We start from the raw sequence: 25,506 nt of genomic DNA, 5'->3' as shown, positions 1-25,506 counted from the left end.
TTGCGACAAAATCGCTGAATTAGCCGAGAAAGACCGGCATAGTAGCAGCCGTAGCATCGGCCAAGAGCTGGGGATAAGTCATCAAACCGTTATTCACCATTTGAAGAAGCTTGTATTCACAAAGAAGCTTGATGTATGGGTGCCACACACGTTGACGCAAAAAAACATCTTTGACCGTATCGACGCATGTGAATCGCTGCTGAATCGCAACAAAATCGACCCGTTTCTGAAGCGGATGGTGACTGGCGATGAAAAGTGGGTCACTTACGACAACGTGAAGCGCAAAGGTCGTGGTCGAAGCCCGCTGAAGCGGCTCAGACGGTGGCCAAGCCCTAATTAACGGCCAGGAAGGTTCTGCTGTGTGTTTGGTGGGATTGTCAAGGAATAATCAATTATGAGCTTCTTCCCTATGGCCAAACGCTCAATTGAGACCTGTACTGCCAACAACTGGACCGCTTGAAGGTAGCACTCATGAAGAAAAGGCCATCTTTGATAAACAGAGGCCGCATTGTCTTCCATCAGGACAACGCCAGGCCACATACTTCTTTGGTGACGCGCCAGAAGCTCCGGGAGCTCGGAAGCGAAGCTTCTATAACAGGAAGGAAGGAAGCGAGCTTCTATAACAGGGGTATTATGAAGTTGGCATCTCGTTGGGAACAAGTCATCGAACAAAACGGCGCATATTTCACTTAAAACAGATGATTGTAACTAATTTTATGAACAAATGAAAATTCAAAAAAAAAATACCGCAGGACAGCCTAATATATTTCTTGGAGTGTTGTGACCATTTGAACATTGAACAATTTTGGTAGTTTCATTCTTTGAGTCTAACCCTATATATCATCCAAAGTAGTCATCAAAATCAATATTGACCAATAAATACTTATTTCCAACAAAATTCAAGTTCGAACACGAAAACACGAAAAACACGAAAACGTGTACAGCCCTGGGAGGGTTCGAAAAAGTAATGTAAATATCTTCTCATAATTGAACGCTTTTTAATTTGAAAATATTTATGTGGGAGAATTGGTTCATTTAAAAAAAAATTACATTCATATTTTTTGAAATACTATTTATCGAAATATTTAACGAAATGGAAATGTATAAAGGGTGTGTCACATCAAATTGCATCACGGAAAAAACGCTGTAGAAATTTAATTTTTAGGAATTATATCTTCTGCTTTCGCTTATAATCAGATAAGAGTGTATAGATCACGTTGGCCATGCTTCACTGTCAATTTTTCGTAAATTTGGAAAAATGTCGTCGAACGAAATAGAGCGTCGTGAATTAATCCTGTGCACTCATTTCGAGAATCCGGAGTTGTCACATCGGGACATCGGTAAGATGCTGGGAATCGTCCAATCCACGGTCAGCAGAGTACTAAAACGATACTTCGAGAACCTAACCATCGACCGGAAGGTGAAGAACGGCAAAAATGGATGCTCCGTCAGTGAAAAAGATCACAAGCGCGTAGTTAAGCAGTTTAGACGTGATCCGAGAAGTTCGGTCCGGGATGTCGCCAATAAGCTGAATTTGTCAAGTTCATTCGTCCAGCGGACCAAGCAGCGGGAGGGCCTGCGTACATAAAAGGTTCAGAAGGCTCCTAACCGCGACGAAAGGCAAAACATGGTGGGGAAGACGCGAGCCCGGAAGCTGTACACCGAAATGCTGACGAAGCCGCATTGCCTGGTAATGGACGACGAAACCTACGTCAAAGCGGACTTTCGTCAGCTGCCGGGCCTGTTGTTCTTCGCCGCAGAGGACAAATTCAGCGTTCCGGAGGAGATTCGCAAGCAGAAACTATCCAAGTTTGCCAAAAAGTACATGGTGTGGCAAGCGATCTGCTCTTGCGGAAAGCGGAGCGCCCCCTTCGTGATGACCGGCACGGTAAACGGGCAGGTTTACCTTAAGGAGTGCCTACAGAAGCGCTTACTACCACTATTGAAGTAGCACGAGGGCCCGACCATCTTCTGGCCGGATCTCGCTTCGTGCCACTATTCAAAGGACGTGTTGGAGTGGTACGAAGCCAACGGGGTCACCTTCGTGCCAAAGGAAATGAACCCGCCCAACGCGCCGGAGCTTCGCCCAATAGAGAAATATTGGGCGATTATGAAGCAGGCCCTCCGGAAGAACCCGAAAGTTGTCAAATCGGAGGCGGACTTCAAGAGAAAATAGATTTCTGTTCAAAAAAAACTACAACCTGACGTTGTACAGAACCTTATGGACGGGGTAAAGAGAAAGGTGCGAGCATACGGGCTTGGGCTCGACGTATGAATAAAAAGAAAATGCCAAAAGTTGTTAGATAGTTTTTATTTTACTGTCTAAAATTTTCAAAAGGATCGGTCTACTGGGCGAATTTCTACAGCGTTTTTTCCGTGATGCAATTTGTTGTGACACACCCTTTATTCGAAGCTTCGGTTCTTTATCACCTGGAATTATAGAGCTCCAGTGAAAACCCATCGAGTGAGTATTTTTTGGGTAGATGTAATGAGGGTAAATATAAGGAAATACAAAATTTCAGCAAGCTTATTTTTAACGAATTTCCAGCCATCTCGACTGCACAATGGTCCAGGAAATGCATTGAGGTGAAAGTTAGCATCTAGAGTCCTGCAGTTAATCTCTAGACAGAAACTGTCTACGACAAAGTAGTTACATACGATAGAGCTCTCATTTTCATAAATAGAGTGACCAAAATTTTCGACGAAATAAAAAAACTAACCTTCTTATCTTCATAGATAGAGTAAGGATAATTCAACAATTTTGTAGTAAAATTATTTTTTCTCAAAATATGTTTTTCTTCAAGTTCTGATATGAATTATATTACAATTTTTAACAGGTCCCTCATACATTGGAAGATGAACACTTTGGAAGGGAAAAATCTTTTTTAACAATAACCTTTCCATGTTTTTTCATGATTTTTAAACACGAGAATTTACACACAAAAATGTTACGAGTAAACCATTGTTTTTTTTCAGGAATCTTTATACAAAAATGTCATATATTCCAGAGAAAGTTGACGTCATCGAGATCCGAAACGTTGTCGAATACACTATATCGCTATCATCAATTTAAACAAAATCAGAATTAATTATAATTTTTTAAAAGAAACCATGAAAACCATTGTTGTTAGAAAAAAAACTTTTTGTCTGTGAAAGTACCCATCTCTCAATGTGTCAGTGACAGTGACTGTCAGTTCAGGAAATACAGGGAAACTTCGATATAACGTACCCTCGTTATAACGTGTCCTCGATATAACGTACACATTATCAAAGTACAAAAAAAAAATTTTAATATTTTTTTTTTCTGAAAGAACAATAGATTATCTGTATATTGATACTAAAGCTTGTGTATTAACTTTAACCAAATCCGAAATACTACTGTTTTGTGATTGCGGATTCTAAATGAATCACACTTCAATCAACAGAACGAAGGGAAACATCATGAGAAAAGTTGGCTTCGTCTTCTTATTGATTTCATTTATCAACCATACTCAAACAGCAATACAATAAAGTAATATAAGCTACGTTTCAGAGTTCTTTATTATGCTTCGATATAACGTACAATTCGATACAACGTACAATTTTGAAAGTAAAATGTACGTTATATCGAAGTTACCCTGTATTGAGCTCGAACCATTGAGAATTCTAAATTCGCCCGTTCTCAACGGAATCCGTCGTTGAACATAACCTAGAGAGATTTGACTACGATCGAAATCCTATTTTACTGTTTTTGAACTAAGTTTTTCTATTGAATGTTGAATTGAACAAAACAAACTGAAACACCTGAATTCACTCAGATTAATTCGGACACCAGAACACTTTATATTATTTTCTTAAGTAATGTATGCCCAGAATAATACATCAGACCTGATGTTCCAGGACCAGATTTTGGAGATTTAGAAAATCATCTGAAGATATCTACGTAGGTGTTGAAGCTGGGCGAACTGGGCAAGAACAAAACAATAGCTTTAAGACCATATGCTGAACCATCAAATGGTTGAACGACTAAAGTTTGAATGAAAAATTGAAATTTAAAAAAAACACATTGATCATTAATTGTTTAGAATGAAAAAATCCTGTCCTGTCCATATCCTAAGCATTAGCTATATAGTAACTTTATGTGCCCTTTTCAAGCGTTGACAGTTCTTCAGTTGAGCCGTATTATTCATTACTACTATTACATTTTTGTGTGTACCATTGTAATATTATATATATTACAATGAAAGTATTTACGTTGCACAATGTGAAAAACTGAATGAAGTTTCATTGCACCTCAATAAAGCAATGTATTTTTATTACAGTATATATGTCCTGGCAGTGGTCCAATGTATGTTGCAGTTCGTACAGGAAGGCACTGTACTTTGAACGCATTTTCTCATGGTTTCAAGCTGCCTGAATTCGAGATTATTCAGCTTCAAAGTATAATCAAGCCAGTAATCATAATTAATGTGGACTGAGGACCACACGAGAGCTCGTTTTGAAAAAGCCATAGATATTTTCGATTATTCATTTTAATCAATTGAATCTTGATCCAATACACGTTACTACAAATGCTCCAGGACGCAATGCTTTCAATCGTTGAACGTTGAATGGCTCCTCTCCCCCGGAAGATAGTAGGTTCAATACTTTGCCAGAAATCGGCATTCTGAGACTAATTTTTTTTTCGGAGTACGAAACGAAAAGTGTGGTTTTGGGTGCCAATAAAAATAATTATCTCGATTTTTCATTCGGAACTTGCTAGAAAATGTTGATTTGCACGATAATATACCCTATGCAGAATATTAGCTTATTCGGACTTCATTTACTGGGTGTCACAAACGTTAAAATTTGAGTTTTTTTAAAAAACGAATAATCACCGAAAATCGAGGTTTTCAAACAAAAATTATGCCAAATATCCTAAAATTGCACTACTCGTCGAGATTTACAGTTATCTTGAATTTTTTTTTGTAAAAAAAATGTTTTTTGGCACTTTGACAAAATAATTTTAGATAACTGTAAATCTCGACGTGACATGCAATTTTAAGACATTTGGCAAAATGTTTTTTCTTAAAACCCCGATTTCTAGTGATTTTTCGTTTTTCAAAAAACTCAATTTTTAACGTCTGCGACACCAGTAAATGACCTCCGAATGAGCTGATATTGTGCATAGTGTATATATTATCGTGTAAATCAACAACACCCAAAACTATACTTTTCGTTTCGTACTCCGAAAAAAAATTAAGTCCCAAAATGCCGATTTTTGACAAAAAAGTTTTTTCGAGACACTAGATCTCGACGTTTCATGCAATTTTAAGACATTTGACACCAGAAAAAAAATTCGAAAACCCCGATTTCCTGTACTCTCCCCTTTGGTGATTTTTCGATTTTCAAAAAACTCAAACTTTGACCGGTTTGCGCCACTCTCTCTTAAGTCCGATTGAGCTGAAATTCGGCATAGGGTGTTTTTTTCGGGATGGTGAACAATTTTTTGTGGGGTAACTTTTTGAAATTCGAGATGACCATTTTCATTGGCACGTTAATGTACATATATCAGCTAAGCAAGCATTATTGAGTACTCATGTTTTCATAAATTAGTTTAGAGTGTCTATTGAAAAGGAAGAAACATGCTTTTCCCAAAATTTCAAAATAAAGCTTTCAAAAACTTCGATTTAAAAAAGGTCATTTCAGAAATAGCTGATTTTTTTTCAAGAAAAACAATACGACAAGTATATTGGCCCGTCTTCACGTGGAATACATCTTCACTAATATGACCTCTTTTAAAAGTTTGATTAAATCCAATATCGAAATTTAAGAATTTAAGAAATTATTTGGAAAAAAATAGTTTCTTATGTTTCAAATATGATTTATTTCAAGAAAAAATGTAACCTTTCAACGTTAAGGTGAAATTTAAGGGGTTATTACATGTACAATGGGGTAAAAAAAGTGATTTTTGAAGATTTTGCTTGAATTTTTACTAGGAAATGTTTATATCTATATTGCAGCCAAATTAAGAATGATAGAAATTGGTTGTCAAAGAACAAATTGTAGAGCGCTTATAGGAACAATCTAGTTTAATATAATTTTAGCGGATAAAATTAATGTAAACGCAACAGAATTATTAACTTTTAAGTTTTTCACATCCATAATGTTATTAAAATCCACTAATTTAGATATTTCACTTCTATATCTTTTACTGAATTATCTCATCTTTCAAAAGAAATCAACAGAATCGTCTTCCGTAGCGTACTTTTTAATGTAGAGGCAGTTTGAGGCAGTAGAGTCCGAAATAGAAGAAAAATTCTATAACTCTGTCATTGTTGAAAGTCGACCATATGCGTAGAAGGATTTTTTTCATCAAATCGTCTTTTCATCGTCTATCACCTACTGAGAGAAAAGATATTTTTTTTTTTTTCATCTGAGAAAGGTGATTTCTGACTTTAAGGGGATGAATCAAAAATCAAATTCTTCTTTTATATTCAAAAAACCAAAAATACATGCAAAAAAAAAACAAATAAGTTTTTTTTTCGACCCGATTATATACACGATTCGATTTATATACAGTGAAAAGAAATCAAAAACCGTATATAATCGATTCCGCCCTTTAGTGAGAAAACTAATATTGGACAAAATTTCGGAAATTCGTAGAAAAACTTACATGAGGAAATCATCATTTGGTCATATTCGTACCAGGCAATAAATCTAAATAGAGTATATTCAGTACCACTGTATCAATAAACCGAATGAAACAGAAAAAACAATCCTAAATTGTTAGTAGTTTCCATTTGTATTGGACATATGAGAATTAAATATAGGTATATGTTCTAAAAATTATAACATATTAATTATAATTTTTTTTTTTCAGTAAAAGGTGCATTCGGGTGCCATATTTACCCGAATGCACCTTTCACTCGTCGGTTCGAGCTTACATTTTGAGTCATGTAAATTCGGGTGGATTTAATTCAGGAGAATGTTATGAAAGCATTATGATGATGATGATGATGGTCCCGCCTCCTTCCCCTACAGAGGTTTGAGCAAGACGAGTTATCTAAAAGATAATTTTTTTTTTCAACATTGAAATCAGTTTAGCAAACATGAAAAACGAACTGATTTTATTTACAGATATAAGTTCAAAAAATTGCAATGTCCAAAAAAGCCAATACTCAGTCATGTCCGCCACAGAGCCGATACGGTCCCGACGAGGCCCTTGCAGCCAAGTGGTCCACCAGAGCACAAGTCCAACCGCCAGCCTTGTTTTAGATTGACTTTGAATACCCTCATTCAGAGAAATCGAGAAAATTTCCTTTACGAAAAATTCCTAGACCGGCACTTAAAAAAAACATTCAATTTAATATCCTTTATATCTGTGTCTCGCGCGCGACGCTCAAACTTTTGTAGACTACTTTTATTTTTATTTTTTTAAACTAATACAACTATAAGAACGACAAAATAAAAATAAAAATAGTCCATCATCACCAAGATTATGACAGACATAATAGAGATCAATACAAATTTAAAAAAGATGATTTAAAAAAAATTAAATAATCTACATAATATAATCCGTTCAAAAACTTCGTCAGATTCATTGAAAATATTGAAAACAAACTGCAAAAAAATTGTCCACATTAAATTATCCGTTCGTATAAAACTTCGTCAGTAAAGATCTTCGTCATAAAAATAAACAAAAACTCGTTCAGCTGTTAAGAGAACACAGCTTTTACATGTGAAATACAGTGCCTCTTAAATTCTGTAAGTGTTGTTGCGCATTTAATATGTCTTGGCATCGAGTTGAACAAATTTATTCCTTTGAAGTATAACGAATTTTGTGAAGCACATGACAATTATCCTGACATTTTTTTTTTCAAATTCTTCCAAAATGATCCCTATGAAATGGACCACGACCAAGCACCCACCCAAAGCCCAGATAAATGGAACAATGAACGAATTAGCCAGCTACGTCTCGCAATCAATTTATTATGATAATTCTGTTATGTGTTGGGAAGGAGGGGGTGTGCGTGCAACGGGAACACCACGTCCCCCTGGCGGGCGGTCCTATCATTCGCGCGTGATGGATTCAATCGGTGAGAGATGATAGCTCGTGTCAGCATAAATTTTCTCCCATCGCTTTCATGGGAATCAGTGTGTGTGGGTATGTATATGTACTCGGTTCGTCAGCGCCGCCGCCATCATTCGTCACTCAATGGTTCCACTGGACGTTAATCACATTACGAAGCTCTGAGTCCCGATGGCATGAGAGGAGAAGGAGTTCTGTTGATCGTAGGATTAACAAACGATAGCACCAATGATAATGATGATTGGATGGGTAGTTGATCGAGGGCAGTTCCGGGCTCCGGGAAGAAGGCGCAGAGAGTGCGATGTGAAGTGATTTCAAATTAGTGACCACTTGTCAGACATGTCGACTGGCAAGTAGAAGGATCAACTCTGGAATCTCCTATTGACAGGGGACAAATCGTCGCTGAGAGATTAACGTCATCGCAATGGGATCTACCCTCACGTAATTTCAGTTCACCTTGGATTAACCAACGACGAAAGGAATTACACTAGGAGTTGCAAACAAATTAACAGGAATTAGCGAAGGTGTGAAACCTCCTTCGTCCCGCTGGGGTCATCCTGTCCTAGAAGTCGTAACATGAGTTGACGGGTTATTTTTCGCGTTATGTGACCACGACATAATTGCTTGTTATCTCGAGCAACCGAACCGTAAATCCGTTCATTCGTTTTTTGGCAAGGCTTCATGAAAACCGTCAAACTTTTCACAAACAAAATCCATTAAATTATTTGGTTGGTTATTTCGAAAAACATTATTCCGTGGCGGCGGGAGCGGAACTCGGCGGATGACAAGCAGCAAATTATAATCCGAACCCATGTACTCTTCGTGCTGGAAAATGGAAGAATCCCACCGATGGAATAAATTAAATTTGTTGCTTCTGTGTTTCCTTCCAACGCGGAACGCCTCATGGCTCATCATCTTTTCACGTTGAACCATCGCGCTCTCATTCCCCCTGGAGGCAAGCGACAATGGTAAATTAACCCTTTGAAAAGTTCCTGTTCCATCAGCAAGAACCTCCCATTCACCCATCAGCTCTCCCGGTGGCGGAAGATGATAATTGAAACTTAGCTTCGGTCCCCAAAATTTGTCAGCTGCCACCAACGGGAAACCTGGGAAGAAGCCAGGAGACCTGGGAAGCAGCATGATGATTTGGTCGAGACACTTCAAATCATGTTGAAAATCGTGATGACTTTTGCTTATACGAGAAGCACTCGTGTTTCTTCGCTTATTTGCTTGTTTGGGGGAGGGCAGAGCCACCAGTCATTCTGGTAGACAGCAAACGCCGTCTCTCTCCACTCGTTTCGCCAAATGTGTTTTGGTTGGTTTTTCGCGGTCGCAGAGGAAGGACGAAAATTCGCGCGGGACATTTCATTTCCGGTTGTGTCACGTGCATTTCAACGAAATTTCAACCCAGAATTAGATGCAAATTATTGTATCGTATCAACTCACTCTACAATAACCCTTTCTCCAGTTTCAGATGGTTTGTGGTGGATGTTTTTGATAAATTTAATTAGAGCTCTTTGATGCCTTTGCGGAAACTGTGAGGTTTGGAAAGCTAGAAACCTTGAATAATCCAACAACTTGGAACAATCTACCCAGTTAATTGTGAGGAAAGTCGTGAATCGATATTCATCATCACTTCTGTTTTGTTTATCAAAAACTTACCACTGAACTAAATTTTTAAGTTCAACAAGTGAAAACTGAATGACTTTTTATATACACAATGAATCCTCGATTCACCCTAAACATTTTTTTTCAAAAAATCATATTCGGAAGCGAGCTGTTTGGTTAAAATATGATGTTCGTCCATGATTGAGATTGAGATTTAAAAAAATCAAAAATTAAATTTATTATTATAACCTTTTGTGTCTCAAAACTCCTTTTTTTTAGGGGGTCTTCGTAGCCACTTGGTTACGCGTTCGCTTACCAAGCGATCGATCGTGAGTTCAAACTCAGGGCCCTCAATTGACCATCTTTGTGTTGTTATAGAATAACTACGTCCACGCAACCATCATCAGCGATGGAAATCGATCCACGGTCGAAATAAGATCGATTCATCCATACAACTGCTCTGCTCTGCAAGAAACATCGGGCTGCTGTTCTATAAATAACTCAACAATGATCAGATATCAACTGTCTCCGCTGTCCGGTCTGCTGAACAATGAATGAACAGAAAGAATACCCTTACGCCTAAATGGCTACTACTATGTAATTTACCATAATGTAATGGAACAGAAAAAAAACTTAAAGCCTAAATGGCTACTACTAACGACTGTGTAATTTACAATTTATAGAAACATAAACATATGTACATGTACACGATTAAAACCCGGCTCTGTTACAGCTAAAATGCTAATAAGCCTAATAAATAAATAAATGAGATAAAAAAAAACTCCTTTTCCGATGTTCGCGGTTGATGTATATACAAGGTGTAAAGTAGCTTATTGAGAATTTCCTAGTATTTGACAGAGAACTCAAATAATAAAAAAATAACTCTTTACAAGCGAGAAAAAAACCTTTCCACTAAAGAGTTATTCAGCTTTTTTAGTTTTGGGCAAGACTCTTAAATTCTTCCTAAAGACAAGAAAAACGTCAGAACTGTAATACTTCCATTCGAAAACTCATATCTACATTTCCGCGAGTCCAACACTGCACACCAATAGCCGTCAAACTTTAGAAAATTAAGTCAGTATTGTAATGAAAATATATAAACATTATTTCAAAATATATATTTTGAGATATAGAAGTTTTTAATATTGAACTCAATTTTTGAGCAAGTTTTTTTCGCAATGTAATTGAGTTTCTTATTTTTCTCAAACCATTCTTTCATTTTTTTCAACAATTTCAAACATTTTGAATATCATATTCCAATCATACAATATTCCAGTTATGTTTTTCCGAAAAAGGACAATGATTATGACTTTGAAAAAAAAAACAGTCGCTATTAAAATTGATTGAGAATAGTGCAAAATCTAATTATGGTTATCCCTCAACTGATGTATACAACATAAAAAATTGTCAGAGTTGACAGTTTTTTGACCAATTTGACGTGGAATAGTTCTTCACGGATGTATAACATTCACATGAAAACCCTCCTCCCGAATATGTAACATTTATCCGAATAACAAACATTCAGAATTCAGATCATTCCAAAGTATTTGATTATGTTTTTCTCAAATCTCCTGAATATACAATAATGTAATGTGAATGAACAACAAATATACGACATAAGGCCCATCTTAATGTGCAAAATCATTAGCTTATAGCTTCATTGCGGCACTAACTCAACTTCTCTAATGCCAAATAGAAGTATATCAATATTTAAAATGCTTTTAAGCCTGGTATGAACATTTACTGTATATACATACAGCATGCCAATGAAAATGGTCATCTCTAATATCAAAAAGTTATCTCATAAAAAATGTTCACCACCTCGAAACAATACCCTATGCCAAATATTAGCTCAATCGAACTTAAGGGTCAAAGGGCTTTTTTGAGTTTTTTGAAAATCGAAAAATCGGTAAGTAAAGTAAAGGAGTAAAGGAAATCGGGTTTTCGAAAAAAGTGTCATCTTGAAAAACTGTTTTTTGTCAAAAATCGACACTCTGGGACTTGGTTTCTTCCGGAATACGAAACAAAACGTATGGTTTTGAGTACCAATAAAAATAGCTATCTCGATTTTTCATTCGGAACTTGCTACGAAATGTTGATTTGTAAAAAATTTGAGTTTTTTTGAAAAACGAAGGATCACCGAAAATCGGGTTTTTTTAAAAAAATAGGTCCCAAATGTCCTCAAATTGCATCACTCGTCGATATTTACTGTAATCTCGAAAAAAAAATTTTGTCAAAAAAAAATTTTTTAGGCACGTTTTTACGTCTGAAAAGTCGATTTTCAACAAAAAAATTTTTTTTGAGAGAACTGTAAATCTCGATGTGCCATGCAAATTTAAGACATTTGGCATCAGAAAACATTTTTGAAAACCCCGATTTCCGGTGATTATTCAGTTTTCAAAAAACTCAAATTTTAACGTCTGCAACACTAATACATAAGTTCGAATGTGCTAATATTTTGCATAGGGTATATTCTCGTGCAAGTCAACATTTCGCAACAAGTTCCGAATGAAAAATCGAGATAATTATTTTTATTGGCACATAAAACCATACGTTTCGTCTCGTACTCCGAAAAAAAAGTCCCATTAGAGACGAATGAACTACAAAGTTTAAAGCCTCTTAAAAACAAGGAAGAAGAAGAAAGTCCCAGAGTGTCGATTTTTGACAATTTTTTTTTTCGAGATGACACTAGATCTCGACGTTTCATGTAATTTTAAGACATTTGGCATCAAAAAAATTTTTTGGAAACCGATTGAGCTGATATTTGGCATTGGGTGTTTTTTCGAGGTGGTAAACATTTCGTATAGGGTATCTTTTTGAAATTTTAGGGTCGTTTTTTCCCATACATTCATTGGCACCCTCATATACAGCCATTTCACGCCAAACCGATATAGTGGTTTTCAGATTTTCGTGAAAATTGGTAGTTTTGTTCCTTATCGCAAAATATTAAACCCGTATTTTTTTATTTCTTTTGTTAGGGTGCCCATTTCTACTTTAGGGTGGTCCGGAAAATCATTTTTTTCGCCATTCCACATATGCCTTTTTTGGAAAATTCATAACCATTGAACTACTGTAACGATTCAAATGATCGACATATCAAATTGAAGAGAGGTTGCTGGTCTTCTTTGGAAAAATAATATAGTTGCAAAAAATTCGAATTTTGTTTTCGTTATTCATGTTTGTATTTGTTTTTCATAGTTTTCATGGCCTCGAGACCAAGGGCACTATATATTTCTAGATTTTGTCTTGAAAGCTGAGGATTTTTTACATAATGTTTCTCGAAATCAGAGAGGTTTTTATTTTTTTTTTGTTTCAAAGTATTCATGCTTTTTTCAGTCTTTGTTCAATATTTCTATGCGATAAGACTGAATCTATGTAACAGAATCCAGTTTTTTCGCGATTGTGGTATGTTTTTGAGGAAGAATATCTAATCGGATTTATTTTCATATATCGAACATATTGATCGGCTCAGTAGTAATATTAAAAAAAGAAAAGTCATTTTTGGAAAAAAAGTGAAAAAATTATTCTTCGGACCATCGGTTAACTTTGAAAAATCATAACTCAAAACGAAAAAAACGCCTATCTGAATTACAGATATGCTATGTGAAAAATTCTCAGCCTTCAAGAAAAAATATTAAAATATATAGTGCCCTTGGTCCCGAGACCATGAAAACTAAAAAAAAACAAATACAATCAATAAAAACAAAAACAAAATTCGAATTTTCTGAAACTATATTATTTTTTCAAAAACGACTAGCTAATTGTCTTTAATTCGATATGTCAATTGTCTGAATCGGTCCAGTAGTTCAAAAGTTATGAGTTTTTGAAAAAAGTCATTTATGGAAAAGGTGGAAAATTGATTTTTTGAACCACTCTAAAATGGAAATAGGCACCCCAATGAATAAATTTTAAAATACGGGTCTAATATTTAGCGATGAATGACAAATTTACCACTTTTCACGAGTATATACAGCCATTCCGCGCCAAACCGATATAGTGGTTGTCAGATTACAACACCAAGGGCAACCTTCTTCAGCCGTCCCACAGTTGAACTTTGCTAGGATTTATATGACTTCCGAGTAAACATTGATTTATCAATTGTGATTGTTACTTGTCTATCACAGACTCATCACGTTTCTCATCAAAATATTCAAAATTAGAAGAATTATATTTTTACATAAACTTTTTTGTATTTTTCACATAAAAAAATGAAAAATTGCTTGGAAAATTCCACTGGGCATGAGTTTTAATGAAGAGGTTAGGCTTTGATAAAGCACAAACTTACAAGACAAATGTACGCAAAAAAGAAAGAAGTCAAATTTAAGTTGACCAAATTTTGATCGTACCACACTTTAGGGTGGGCTTTATATTTGAGACACGATTCTCAGTTGATAGATTCTCTTGTTTTCAGTTTTAATGTACTGACTTTCTAAACACGATGATCCACCAATTTGCCATCTGGTGGAGATAGGATTTGCAATGTTTCTTCATGGTGTATCGTATTCTATTGGTCTAGCCGTTTCATTCAATTTCCATATTGTAGGAGTTGTAAATGAATATGATATCCGCCATTTTGAACATGCCGCAATCTTCCCTTTACTATGGCACTGAATACACATATTGACGTGGGACTACGTCTAACCGGAGTATATGGGGGTTAGGGTGACAGTGGATGTATGGGAAAAATTTCATCATCGAATTTCAAAAACCGACCATGTACATTTTGTTTATTTGTCCAAACAAATGATCTGTGTTCCATGGAACATGATTTAGGGGTGCCTCAAAAAACTCAAAGTTTTGATTTTTTGAACCTCGAAATTTAGAAAATCGAATTTTTGCTTCCGATGCCAAATTACTTAGGAATGCATGAAACGTCGAGATCTGGTATTATCTCGAAAAAAAATTTTTGGCCGAAAATCGATCTTTTAGGACTTTTTTAGCCTGAGAGGACATGAAGGTTTGGAAAAAAAAATTAACGAATTTAAAGACCATGTACATTTCGTTTACTGGTCCAAAAAAATTACCTGTGCAAAATTTCAGCTCAATCGGACAATGTTTAGAGGTGCCTCAAAGTACTCAAAGTTTTGATTTTTGAAGTCCCAAAAAGTTTTTTTCGTGATAACACCAGATCTCGACGTTTTATGCATTTTTAAGTCATTTAGCATTGAAAAAAACATTCAATTTTCTAAATTTCCTTTACCCCCTTGGAAGATTTTCGTGGATGAAAAAATAAAAAAAAACTTTAAGTGTTTTGAGGCACCCCTAAATCATGTGCGATTGAGCTGAAACTTTGCACAGATCATTTGTTTGGGCTAATAAACAAAATGTACACGGTCGGTTTTTGAAATTTGACATGACCATTTTCGCTGCCACCCTAATGGGGGTGAAATGAAAACCTAAACACAGAACATGCAGGAACAAATGAATAATTCCGAATGCTTATAACTCGAACATTTCTTAATAGATCGGAAAGATGTTTGCATCAATTGATAGGGAATATTTCTACGCGTCCATCACAATTAATGGAATGTTATTTTCCATGAGATAAACAGTTGAATAACTGTAAAATGACAAGCGTTATCTAATCGCCCTAACTGCCAAGTTTTTATTGGCCCGATTTACGGTTTCCCCAACACAGACTTCTGAATCAATGTGCCTGGGAAATAGAAACAGAATATGTTGCATGGATGCATTACAATTCGACAGTTAGTCAGCTAGCAACCAGTTGGCGGCGGCGGCGATGGTGTCCATCATCAGCATCGAGATGTTTCCGCCGAATAAAAGTAGAGGAATGAAGTGAGAAGGTCAACAATATTCAGTTGTTGACAATATTTGGCTTATCGCACCCGAATGGCTCCTTCGCTAAATTTTACTGATACCGAAAAATTTCACTTTAAAGATTCAACACAGTCAACCACTCGCAAAAAACTGCTACCCAGTGTCAAACCGATAAAAGAAAAAAAAATAGATATAAATTCGGCCGCATTGTTTAATGTTCATTCTGGCAAAGAGTTAACCGATAACTCTTAAGTAGAAAGTCTTCGTGGCTCTGGAAAGGGCCGGTGATTTGCGTTGCAATCAGCCCCCAACAATGTGTGCGTGTGATGCAAAATACAAAAGCACTCTCCTCCCGATGACATCAACATCGATGCTATATTTCCACCTTGGATTTGAAGTTTCAAAAGCATATGTCCAGAATGCGAAGAAGATGACTGATTTGAGCAGATTTCAGGGTACATGTTGTACCGGACCATAACACGAACCTACCGAATCTGGAGGCGAAGAAAATGCGCAAAAAAGGTCTGCGCGAGTTTTGTTTGATCTTTGAGTGGTTTGAGGCACCCCTAAATCTGTCCGATTGAGCTGAAATTTTGCACAGGTCTTTTTATTGGGCCAATAAACAAAATGTACAGGGTAGGTTTTTAAATTCGATTTTTTTTTCATACCTTCATTGCCACCCTAATATATATATTAGGTGTACCAGTAAGTTTCTTCGGTTGTACAACAGATGCCGTAACTTAATTTTTATTCCAGTGAATCAAATTTCCAGACATTCGTTGGAAAGCTACTGTAATTGTAAGTCTTTTTCAGTATATGTCAAAAGCGTGTCAGACGTGGTTTGCACAGTTTAAAAGTGGTAATTTTGACTTGGACCGCCAAAAAAGATTGAAGATGAAGAATTGGATGCTTTACTCGATCAAGATCCGTCACAAACGCAACAAAAGCTTGTAGATACACTTGGAGTAGCTCAGCAAACCATATCCGATCGTTTAGAAGCAATGGGAATGATCCGAAAGATAGGACATTGGGTGCCGTATGAATTGAAGCCACGAGACGTCGAACGCCGTTTTTTCACGCGCGAACAACTGCTCCAACGGCATAAAAGAAAGGGGTTTTTTTTGCATCGAATCGTTACTGGCGATGAAAGTGGGTCCATCACGACAATCCTAAACGTCGGGCAACGTATGGATGCCCAGGCCATGCATCAACATCGACGGCCGCGCGGAATATTCACGGCCAGAAGGTCATGCTGTCTATTTGGTGTAACCAGCTGGATGTGGTGTACTATGAGCTGCTAAAACCGAATGAAACCACTACGGGGACCTTCACCGACGCAATTGATGCGGTTGAGCAGTGCACTGGAGGAAAAACGGCCACAATACGAGCAAAGACATGATAAAGTTATTTTGCAGCACGACAATGCTCGACCGCATGTCGCGAAACCGGTCAAAACATACTTGGAAACGCTGAAATGGGAGGTCCAATCCCACCCGCCGTATTCTCCAGACATTGCTTCGTCTTCGTCGATCGACCTTTTTCGATCGATGCAACATTGCCCGGTTGACCAGCATTTCTCCTATTTTGATGAAGTCAAAAATTGGATCGATTCGTGGTTAGCCAACAAACCGGCCGATTATTTCCGTAAAGGGATCCGTAAATTGCCAGAAAGATGGTAAAAAGTTGTGACTAGCGATGGGCAATACTTTGAATATTAAATTTGTAACCATTTTTACGGAACAAACCATTATGTTTTGAAAAAAAAACGAAGAAACTTACCGGTACTCCTATTAGATGAAGGTCAGTTATGGAATGTATTATACTTTGCTAACTATATTCTAGTTTGTCATTGGCATAGTTCCTAGTGGAGTTGAGTTTTTATCACCAATTGAATACCAATCATTTTTGTATGTATATCTAACTTAACTTTCATTGATCGGTGACAAATTGAATATTGAAATTAGAATTAATTTCAAACATTTTTTATTCTTCGACAAACAGATGCGAACAAGACAAATCAGATAAAACAATACAAAAATTAAGTTTGGGAGGAACATTGATAAGTTTCATCCACTAGGAGCAATGTCTTAAAATCGTTTACACTAGGAAGTGACTTGGCGGAAAAAATCACACGCTTCGAAGCTTCCGAAAAAGTGCTGAATCAAGCCGTAGATAAGCCGGCGACAACATTTGCGCGGTATCACCATCGCACCTGATAAGACTATTCTCGTTGAAACTCTAAAGTTTGTTTCAGTCCGACACAGACCACTCACTCGTCGTCATAGCACAAACATCATTCAATCATGTTGGTCAAAAGATTGCTGCTGGGAGCGGTGTGGTTGCTCTCGCTAAGTGAAGGAGCCCGAATTCTCGGTGTCATCCCAACCGGTGGGAGATCGCATCATATCGTTGGTGTTTCCTACATGAAAGCCCTGGCGGAGGCAGGACACGATGTAACGGTGTTGGGCGCCTATCCGGAGAAGAATCCACCGAAAAACTATCGAGATATCGAGTTGACTGGCATCGTGGAGGCTCTTTTCGGTAAGTGGAATTTCTTTTGGAAACGTGCCCATCACTCAATAACTGTTCTACCACAGCTATATTCGAGAATTTGTTTCAAATCAAAGATGCCACCATCTTCGACAACCTTATCTTGACGTATAGGGACTTCGGGAGTTTCACCAGTGAGTTCACCTTCAATCACCCCAACGTTCAGCGTTTGCTGAACTCGGGAGAGACGTTCGACGCGGTCATCGTTGAAACCTTCCTCACGGAAGCTATTTACGGAATGGCACAACACTTCAACGCGTCGCTCATCACGTACTCACCCTTTGGAAGCTCCGTCTGGACGACCGAGTTGACGGGAACCCCAGCGCCCAGCTCACATGTGCCGAGCTGGATGCTGGAGTACTTGGATAGGATGACTTTCCGCGAGCGGCTTTGGAATACGGTCATCGATTGGTTGAACCGGGCGATGTACAGAGGGATTCATCTTCGAACTCAGCGGCAGATTTATGAGAGAGTATTCCCGAATGCAAGGATATCGTTCGATGAGCAGATGAGGAGCGTCTCGCTGGTGCTGCTAAACGACCACTTCACGCTGGGTTCGGCGAGACCGTACCAACCGAACATGATCGAAGTGGGAGGGATTCAAATCGAGACGGTTGAGCCGTTGCCTGCTGTAAGTATTTTTATATGTTTTTATGCCTGCGACCAATCAAACTGTGTTTTAGGATGTCAAAAAATTTCTAGATGGAGCAACGGATGGTGCCATTTATTTCAGCATGGGCTCATATCTTAAGTCAAAAGATCTTCCAGTCGAGAAACGCAACGCGTTCATCAAGGTTTTCTCCGGATTGAAACAGCGTGTCCTTTGGAAGTTTGAGGACGAGTCGATTCCCAATCTTCCGGAAAATTTGATGATCAAGGCGTGGATGCCACAAAATGACATTCTGGCACATCCAAACGTTCGGGTATTCATCACCCACGGCGGTCTTCTTGGATCTACGGAGGCTCTGTATCACGGGAAACCCGTAATCGGTATTCCCATCTTTGGCGATCAGATGATGAATGTTCAGAGAGCCGTGCGAACGGGGTACGGGGTACTGTTGGACCTCAACGATGTAACCGAAAAAACTGTACAAAGGGCCATCGATGAGGTTTTGGATAACCCTAGCTACGCCGAAAAGGCGCAGCTCATCTCCAAACGCTACCGCGATAAACCAATGACGCCGAAGGAGACGGCCGTCTATTGGATTGAGTACGTGATACGGCACCAGGGAGCGCCACAACTTCGATCTCCCGCAGTTGAGCTGACGGTCCTAGAATACAATCTGGTAGATGTGTATCTAACTTTAGCTGGGATTTTCTGTTCAATAGTAGCCATCTGCTACTGGACTGTCAAAAGAATGAAACGAATGATCCATACATACTGGCTAGAGTACAATAAAAAGAGGGATTGAAACACGTTTCTGCTTGATGTTGTCTTTTTCCTTTGTTTGCAAAGCAAAAACTCTTATCATGCCCACTTGTTCTGCGTGATAAGATATGAACTCAACGCGCCAGAAATTAAAATCGCTGATCATTAGTCGTAGATAGGCAACCACAATGAACTCACGTTCGATAGTTGTTATGTCAATTGTCACCTTGTTAACCGTGGCAGAATGTGCGAAAATACTTGGTGTTCTTCCTGTAGATTCGAAATCTCACAACATCGTAGGCACCGCTTTGATGAGAACATTAGCGGAAGCCGGACATGAAGTGACGGTCATCACTACACAACCCTTGAAGAATACGCCTGAAAGCTATAGCGAGATTCTGCTGACCAAATCCAACGAGGGCAGTGATGAACAAGATTTGAACTTATTCGAATTCCATGGCTCCAACATGTTGTCAGCGGCGAAGATGCAGGTAATGTTATACGGGATGTTCGCCGACATGATAGCTGAGGGTGTACTGGAGCATCCGAACTTGTCAAATTTTCTTGAAACAGAGCAACACTTCGACCTTGTTGTAGTTGAAACATTCTTGACGGAGTCACTGTATGGATTCGCTCAACACTTCAACGCCCCACTAATCACATACCGCATTCGGTAGCTCACTCTGGACCAATGAGTTGGTAGGGACACCAGCTCCATCATCGCACATCGCGAGTGCCGTACTGAGTTCGACCGACAACATGAACTTTTTGGAACGGCTCCAGAACGCTGCATTCAATGTTCTCGATACAGCCTATTACCATTTTATTTATCTGCCGAAACAAATACGGCTTTACAATCAACTTTTTCCGACGGCAAAGCTGACCTTCGAACAGCGCAAACGTATCGTTGGTGTTTTTGAACCAACATTTCAGTTTGAGTTTCCCGAGACCCTATCCTCCGAATATGGTGGAAGTTGGTAGGATTCAGATGGAAGAGGCGAAGCCTCTACCCGAGGTCAGTGTTTCCGTTTCATTGCACAAATTTCACAATTCAAGCATTGTTTCCATTTTAGGACCTACAAAAAATCCTGGATGAGGCTCCGGATGGAGTCATCTATTTCTGCATGGGATCGAACATAAAATCAATCCACTTTCCGAAGGAAAAACGAGAAGCCTTCATCCGAAACTTCGCTAGGTTGAAACAGCGTGTCCTGTGGAAGTTTGAGGATGAAACCATTCCGAATAAACCGCCGAATTTGAAGATCAAATCCTGGATGCCACAAAGGGATATTTTAGCTCATCCGAATGTGAAGCTTTTCATTACCCACGGGGGTCTACTCGGTACCACGGAAGCACTCCACTACGGCATACCAATGGTCGGAATTCCCGTATACGGGGATCAGATGATGAATATCCAGAAAGCGGTGCGTGCCGGATATGCGGTCCTGCTGGAATATCCAGATATTAACGAGGCGACGGTTCATCTTGCCATCAACACGGTGCTGAGCGATCCTTCATACGCCAAGAACGCTCAGATGATTTCCCAGCGCTTCCGTGATAAGCCGATGACCCCAAAGCAAACCACCGTCTTTTGGGCGGAATATGTGATTCGACACAAAGGGGCTCCACAGTTAAGATCGCCAGCGATGCAACTGACGTTCATCCAGTACCATCTGTTAGATGTTTATGCGATGGTGTTTTTGATAATGATAGTGATAGGAGCGACTCTTGGATATTATACTAGGAAGATTCTTCAGAAGATGTTTAAACTAATCAAACAAATAGAGTGCAAGAAAAAAACATTCATAATGTGATGTAGAAAAGTGTATAATTTTGCAAAAAAAAAATCGTTAACCTAAAGAAATAAATTTCTGTAGCAGACAATTATAACCTTTTTTCCAGAATGTACCGCTTGTTTCCACTATTCAAAATAAATAAAATCAACGTCAACACATCAAGATGGCCGGAGCGTGAATGGATGTTGAATCTTCCACCCTTCTCTTATATATCTATCGCGTTTCGATACAACATGGTCCTCTACATGAGAATGTAGTTGCTATGCCCTTTTTTCACGCCACTCAGAGAATCTTGTTGCATCGAAGCGCGATGGATACATAAGAGAAGGACGAAAGGTACAATTCAGTCACACCCCGACCAATTTGATGTGTTGGCGTTGAAAGTTTATTAGGGAATGTTGTTGCAATGTCCCCCAGTATGTCCAACACTCATCATGCTAATCGGGGTTTGACTCAATGTTTTATTTTCCGCCTTTCTGTTTTATATCCATCTCGCTTCGATGCAACACGATCCTCTGAGCGGCGCGAAAATGGGCATAGCACCTACATTCGCAGAAGCCATGCCATGTAACCTTACTCTCGAATTGAATGGAATGGAGGAATGCTGCTTGTTGCATTAGAAATCATGTACGAGTTAAATCAACCTCTTTCACCGTTACATTGTTCACTTGTTTTACTATTTACAGGTTTTTCGCGGACAAAAACATACGTGGGGATCTATTCTCTTAATTTGTGTTTTCGGAATCAAAATACATCCATGAATTAAAGAGATATTAACGTTCAAAATCTTTCACTTTTTCCACCCGAAACTTCGAAATAGGCCCCTATATTGAAAGGTTAGACGTAGTCCCACGTCAAAATATTTTATGGAATTAACGACCGATCAATTCGTAAAATAGTATATTGAAATCATGTTTTGGATAACATATGTTTCCGAAGGTACACACACTTGTTCATGGATTTGCGTGTAGTTCACAGATCTAAGAATTCAGTTGTCAATTTTCCATATTTCGCAAATGTCAATCCATTTGTGTTCGATTTTCAAATTCATTATTTCATATTCAATTTCAAACTCAAATTGTTATGTTCATCTTCCTGATTGTAACGAGATATTTAAAAAATAACTCTATGGTATAACCAGCACAGTTTGCCCATAAATTTCATCCGGCGCCGGGTGTTGAAATATGTGATAATATTGCGAATTCACGTCGCGGTGAGTCTCGAAACATATCGTCGGTTCGTTTTAGTTCAAAGGGGTTATCCAGACTGTCTCCTCAGGCCGCCCATGGATGCCCTCCGTTGCCGGTTGGCAAAATATGTGAAATATTTGAGAACTCGCCACGCAAGTTCTTGTTTTTGGGTCTGTTTCATTAGTACCCATCGAAAAACTCCGCGGCGTGTATTCAAATATGACGAATTTCATGTGAACTCGTCTTACACCTAAACTAGCGTTGGCAGAAAACATATCGTTTTTGGCAAAAAAAATGCTTTTTCGTGTGCTGATGGATGAATTGAACAAATAAAAGCACCTTTTCAAAAGAATTAAAATGTTTGTATGTATGGGAGCAAACCTCCCTTTCTCTCAGACTGAACGTCAGCTTAGGATTGTACCCAAAAAAATCCAAACGATGTCAACGGGGATAGAACCAAGGCCGGCTGGAATGCAAAGCTGATTTACACGACCACGCTATCCACATAGCCACTGGTGCTGTTACATAAATGCGTGATAATATTACACCTCATTATAGAATGAAGTTGGAAAGAGTTTTCTATGAGTAAAAAGATGAGCATAAACGTGAACCTATATACTTTTGGCAAAATTTGCGAAAAGGTTTAATGCGTGCTTCTTTGCAGTGTGTCTCTTGTTTCGCTCGCTCATATTGCTCTTATATTGCTATGGCATATTTATTACACAATGTCAAAACATGTGCTAAAAGTTAATTTTTGGTGCAGAAGTAGAAGTTGGCAGCATCATGTCGGATTACAGCGAAACTTTTTGGGGGTGTGAAAACATTGACCCATCAAAAAACATTGTATACTTGAAATCTTAGAAAAAATCCAGACGACTTTTAAAAAAATCACCAACATTTTTATAAATTTTAACAAAAAAATCTTAACTTATAATCTATAAGATCTACAGAATATCGGCCAAAGAATGCGAGAAATTGTTTCAATTTTCATAACAAAATAACAAACAAATTTAAAAAATACACTGAAATAAAATTGTTTTTAAAATTAAAACTCTTTTTTCTCCAAAACGTATTTTTTGAATTCCTTCAAAAAAATTCCCCATACAATAATCAACAAGTCATACATACATCGGAAAACGGAACATTATACAGGGAAAGAGTTTTTCGAACAACAACTTATTAATTAACAATATATATTTACATAAAATACATAATTAATAATTTCACGGAATTGTGTGTGCAATAAATATTGATTGAAGTGTTCGTCCTCTTGTTATTGTACAATGTTTTCAAATGATTTCGATAGCAATCAATCGTGAGAACTTACTCACAGAGATGTTACGAATAAAACATTAGTAGAAGTGAAAAAGTTGTTGTTCGAAAAAATCTTTCCCGGTAGAAGTGCCCTCCTTTCGATGGATACATGACTTGTTGGAAAATATATAGACAATTCATACGTCTTTTCAAAATTATAAAAACATCAGTTTTTAAGAAAAATGAATTTAATTTTCGAAATAATTTTTCTCAGTGTAGTTTAAAAGAAAATTGCTGGATATTTTTTAATAAATTAAAACATGTTTCCATATTTCAGTCAATGACTTACATTGTAGGCCTTACAGTTTTTGGGTTAGAAATGTTTGTAGTTTTGAGTTTTTTCCTAACCTTTTTACAAACTGACTCAAAAACTATTAGACAACAAAATTGTCAAATAATGAAATGTAGAAAATTAGTGAAATTTGCATTACAAAGTATCAAAATGAATTTAAAAACTGAAAATATACTGCAAAAAATATCAATATATTTCATATCAAAATGTGTGCAACTCGATTCGTTTCGTTTTTTTTTTTGCAGGAAAAATACATTTATTTAAAAAATAAAATGAATTAATACATTATTCAAAGTATTGTCCACCACTTGTCACTACCTTTTCCCATCTTTCTGGCAATTTACGGAACCCATCGCGAAAGAAGTGTTCATCTTTTGAAGCCATGAATGAATCCAGCCAATTTTAGATACCATGTTCTAAAATTTAGTGTATTCCACTCAAAGCGCTCCACTCGAAGCGATCGAAACAAATGGTAGTCAGAAAGGACAAGGTCTGGGCTGTGCAAAAAAAAGCCATTTCATGTAAAACAAAACGAAATAATTAGATTGCATACCCAATATATTGGTCATTGTATGAAACAATATGTTCTTGAGTTAAATGAATTAAAACTTTTAATATTTTTTCAGAGTAATTTTCTAATTTTAATTCATTTTGATATTTTTTCATGCAAATTTCAACTATTTCCTTTTCTTTCATTATTTTACTTTTTTTTTGTCTAACAGTTTTTTAGTTAGTTCGTGAAAAAACTTTAAATTACAAAAAATTCTAACTCAGAAACAATGAGACCTACAAAATGTTGATCAAGGAACGAAATGTGAAAAATATTTAAATTTTCATTAGAAAATATCGAATAAATCATTTAGAGCTACCTGAGATTTTTTTTCTAACTAGCTGACCCGGCTGAAGCGCCCCTGATCATCAAACAACTTCGTCTCGCCCAAAACAATTTTATTGATATGAACTCATCCAAACATTCGCGTTTTTTTACTAAGCGAACGATCCTGGGCTCAATCGCAGAACTCGTTACCCATAACATTGATCAACGGGAAGAGACGAATACAACAAAATACAGACAGCTCATATTGAACCATTCCTTCCTCGGGTTTTCCGCTTACCAACACACTTGGCCTTCCATTTTTATTTATGTCGAAAATGAAGAAGAAGAGAAATGTAGCATACGCGTTAGTCATCTTGCTTTAGAATCAATAAATGATGCCATAATAACCATATATCAAAATTAGTTCATTTCCTTGACATGTGCTTACCGACATTTTTCTGCTTCAATCGACACATTGGTTAAAGCGGAACAATGCCTGTGAGACATGCCAATTATTTTCAAAGCATCTCTTTAAACTCGCGTAGCATAATAAACAATAATAAACCGATCCATTTTTACGTCCGTATGCGATCGTAGTAAGCTGACCCACTTTACGACCGTACGCAACACCCAAAGTAAAGGAAGAGGAAGAGGAAGAGGAAGAGGAAGAGGAAGAGGAAGAGGAAGAGGAAGAGGAAGAGGAAGAGGAAGAGGAAGAGGAAGAGGAAGAGGAAGAGGAAGA

The 25,506-nt window shown here is 37.6% G+C and overlaps 2 protein-coding genes and 1 pseudogene across 7 annotated transcripts in view; 2 read left to right on the top strand and 1 right to left on the bottom strand.

The window, feature by feature from the left end:
• The window catches only part of LOC129764388 (calmodulin-binding transcription activator 1), a 675,564-nt gene that overhangs the window by 325,969 nt on the left and 324,089 nt on the right, over nt 1–25,506 (bottom strand). The gene's annotated exons all lie outside the window — the stretch shown is intronic.
• LOC129764394 (UDP-glycosyltransferase UGT5-like) lies at nt 17,700–19,406 on the top strand. The gene is made up of 3 exons (XM_055763421.1): nt 17,700–17,977; nt 18,034–18,617; nt 18,670–19,406. The coding sequence occupies exons 1-3, from the start codon at nt 17,740–17,742 to the stop codon at nt 19,396–19,398; spliced, it is 1,551 nt and encodes a 516-aa protein (XP_055619396.1). The 5' UTR covers nt 17,700–17,739; the 3' UTR covers nt 19,399–19,406.
• On the top strand, nt 19,449–21,225 carry LOC129764392 (UDP-glycosyltransferase UGT5-like; annotated as a pseudogene).

The sequence above is a fragment of the Toxorhynchites rutilus genome, chromosome 2 (assembly GCF_029784135.1).
Source record: "Toxorhynchites rutilus septentrionalis strain SRP chromosome 2, ASM2978413v1, whole genome shotgun sequence".
In the NCBI taxonomy this organism is placed as follows: Eukaryota; Metazoa; Arthropoda; class Insecta; order Diptera; family Culicidae; genus Toxorhynchites; species Toxorhynchites rutilus.
The sequence above is the reverse complement of the archived record's forward strand: the minus strand, read 5'-3'. Positions and strand labels throughout refer to the sequence as shown.

Excerpts from the sequence above, each read along its gene's own strand:
- LOC129764394 (XM_055763421.1), top strand. The coding sequence starts at position 17,740 with ATGTTGGTCAAAAGATTGCTGCTGGGAGCGGTGTGGTTGCTCTCGCTA. Across the intron at positions 17,978-18,033 it reads CATCGTGGAGGCTCTTTTCG|CTATATTCGAGAATTTGTTT; the intron begins GTAAGTGGAATT and ends GTTCTACCACAG. Across the intron at positions 18,618-18,669 it reads CGGTTGAGCCGTTGCCTGCT|GATGTCAAAAAATTTCTAGA; the intron begins GTAAGTATTTTT and ends ACTGTGTTTTAG.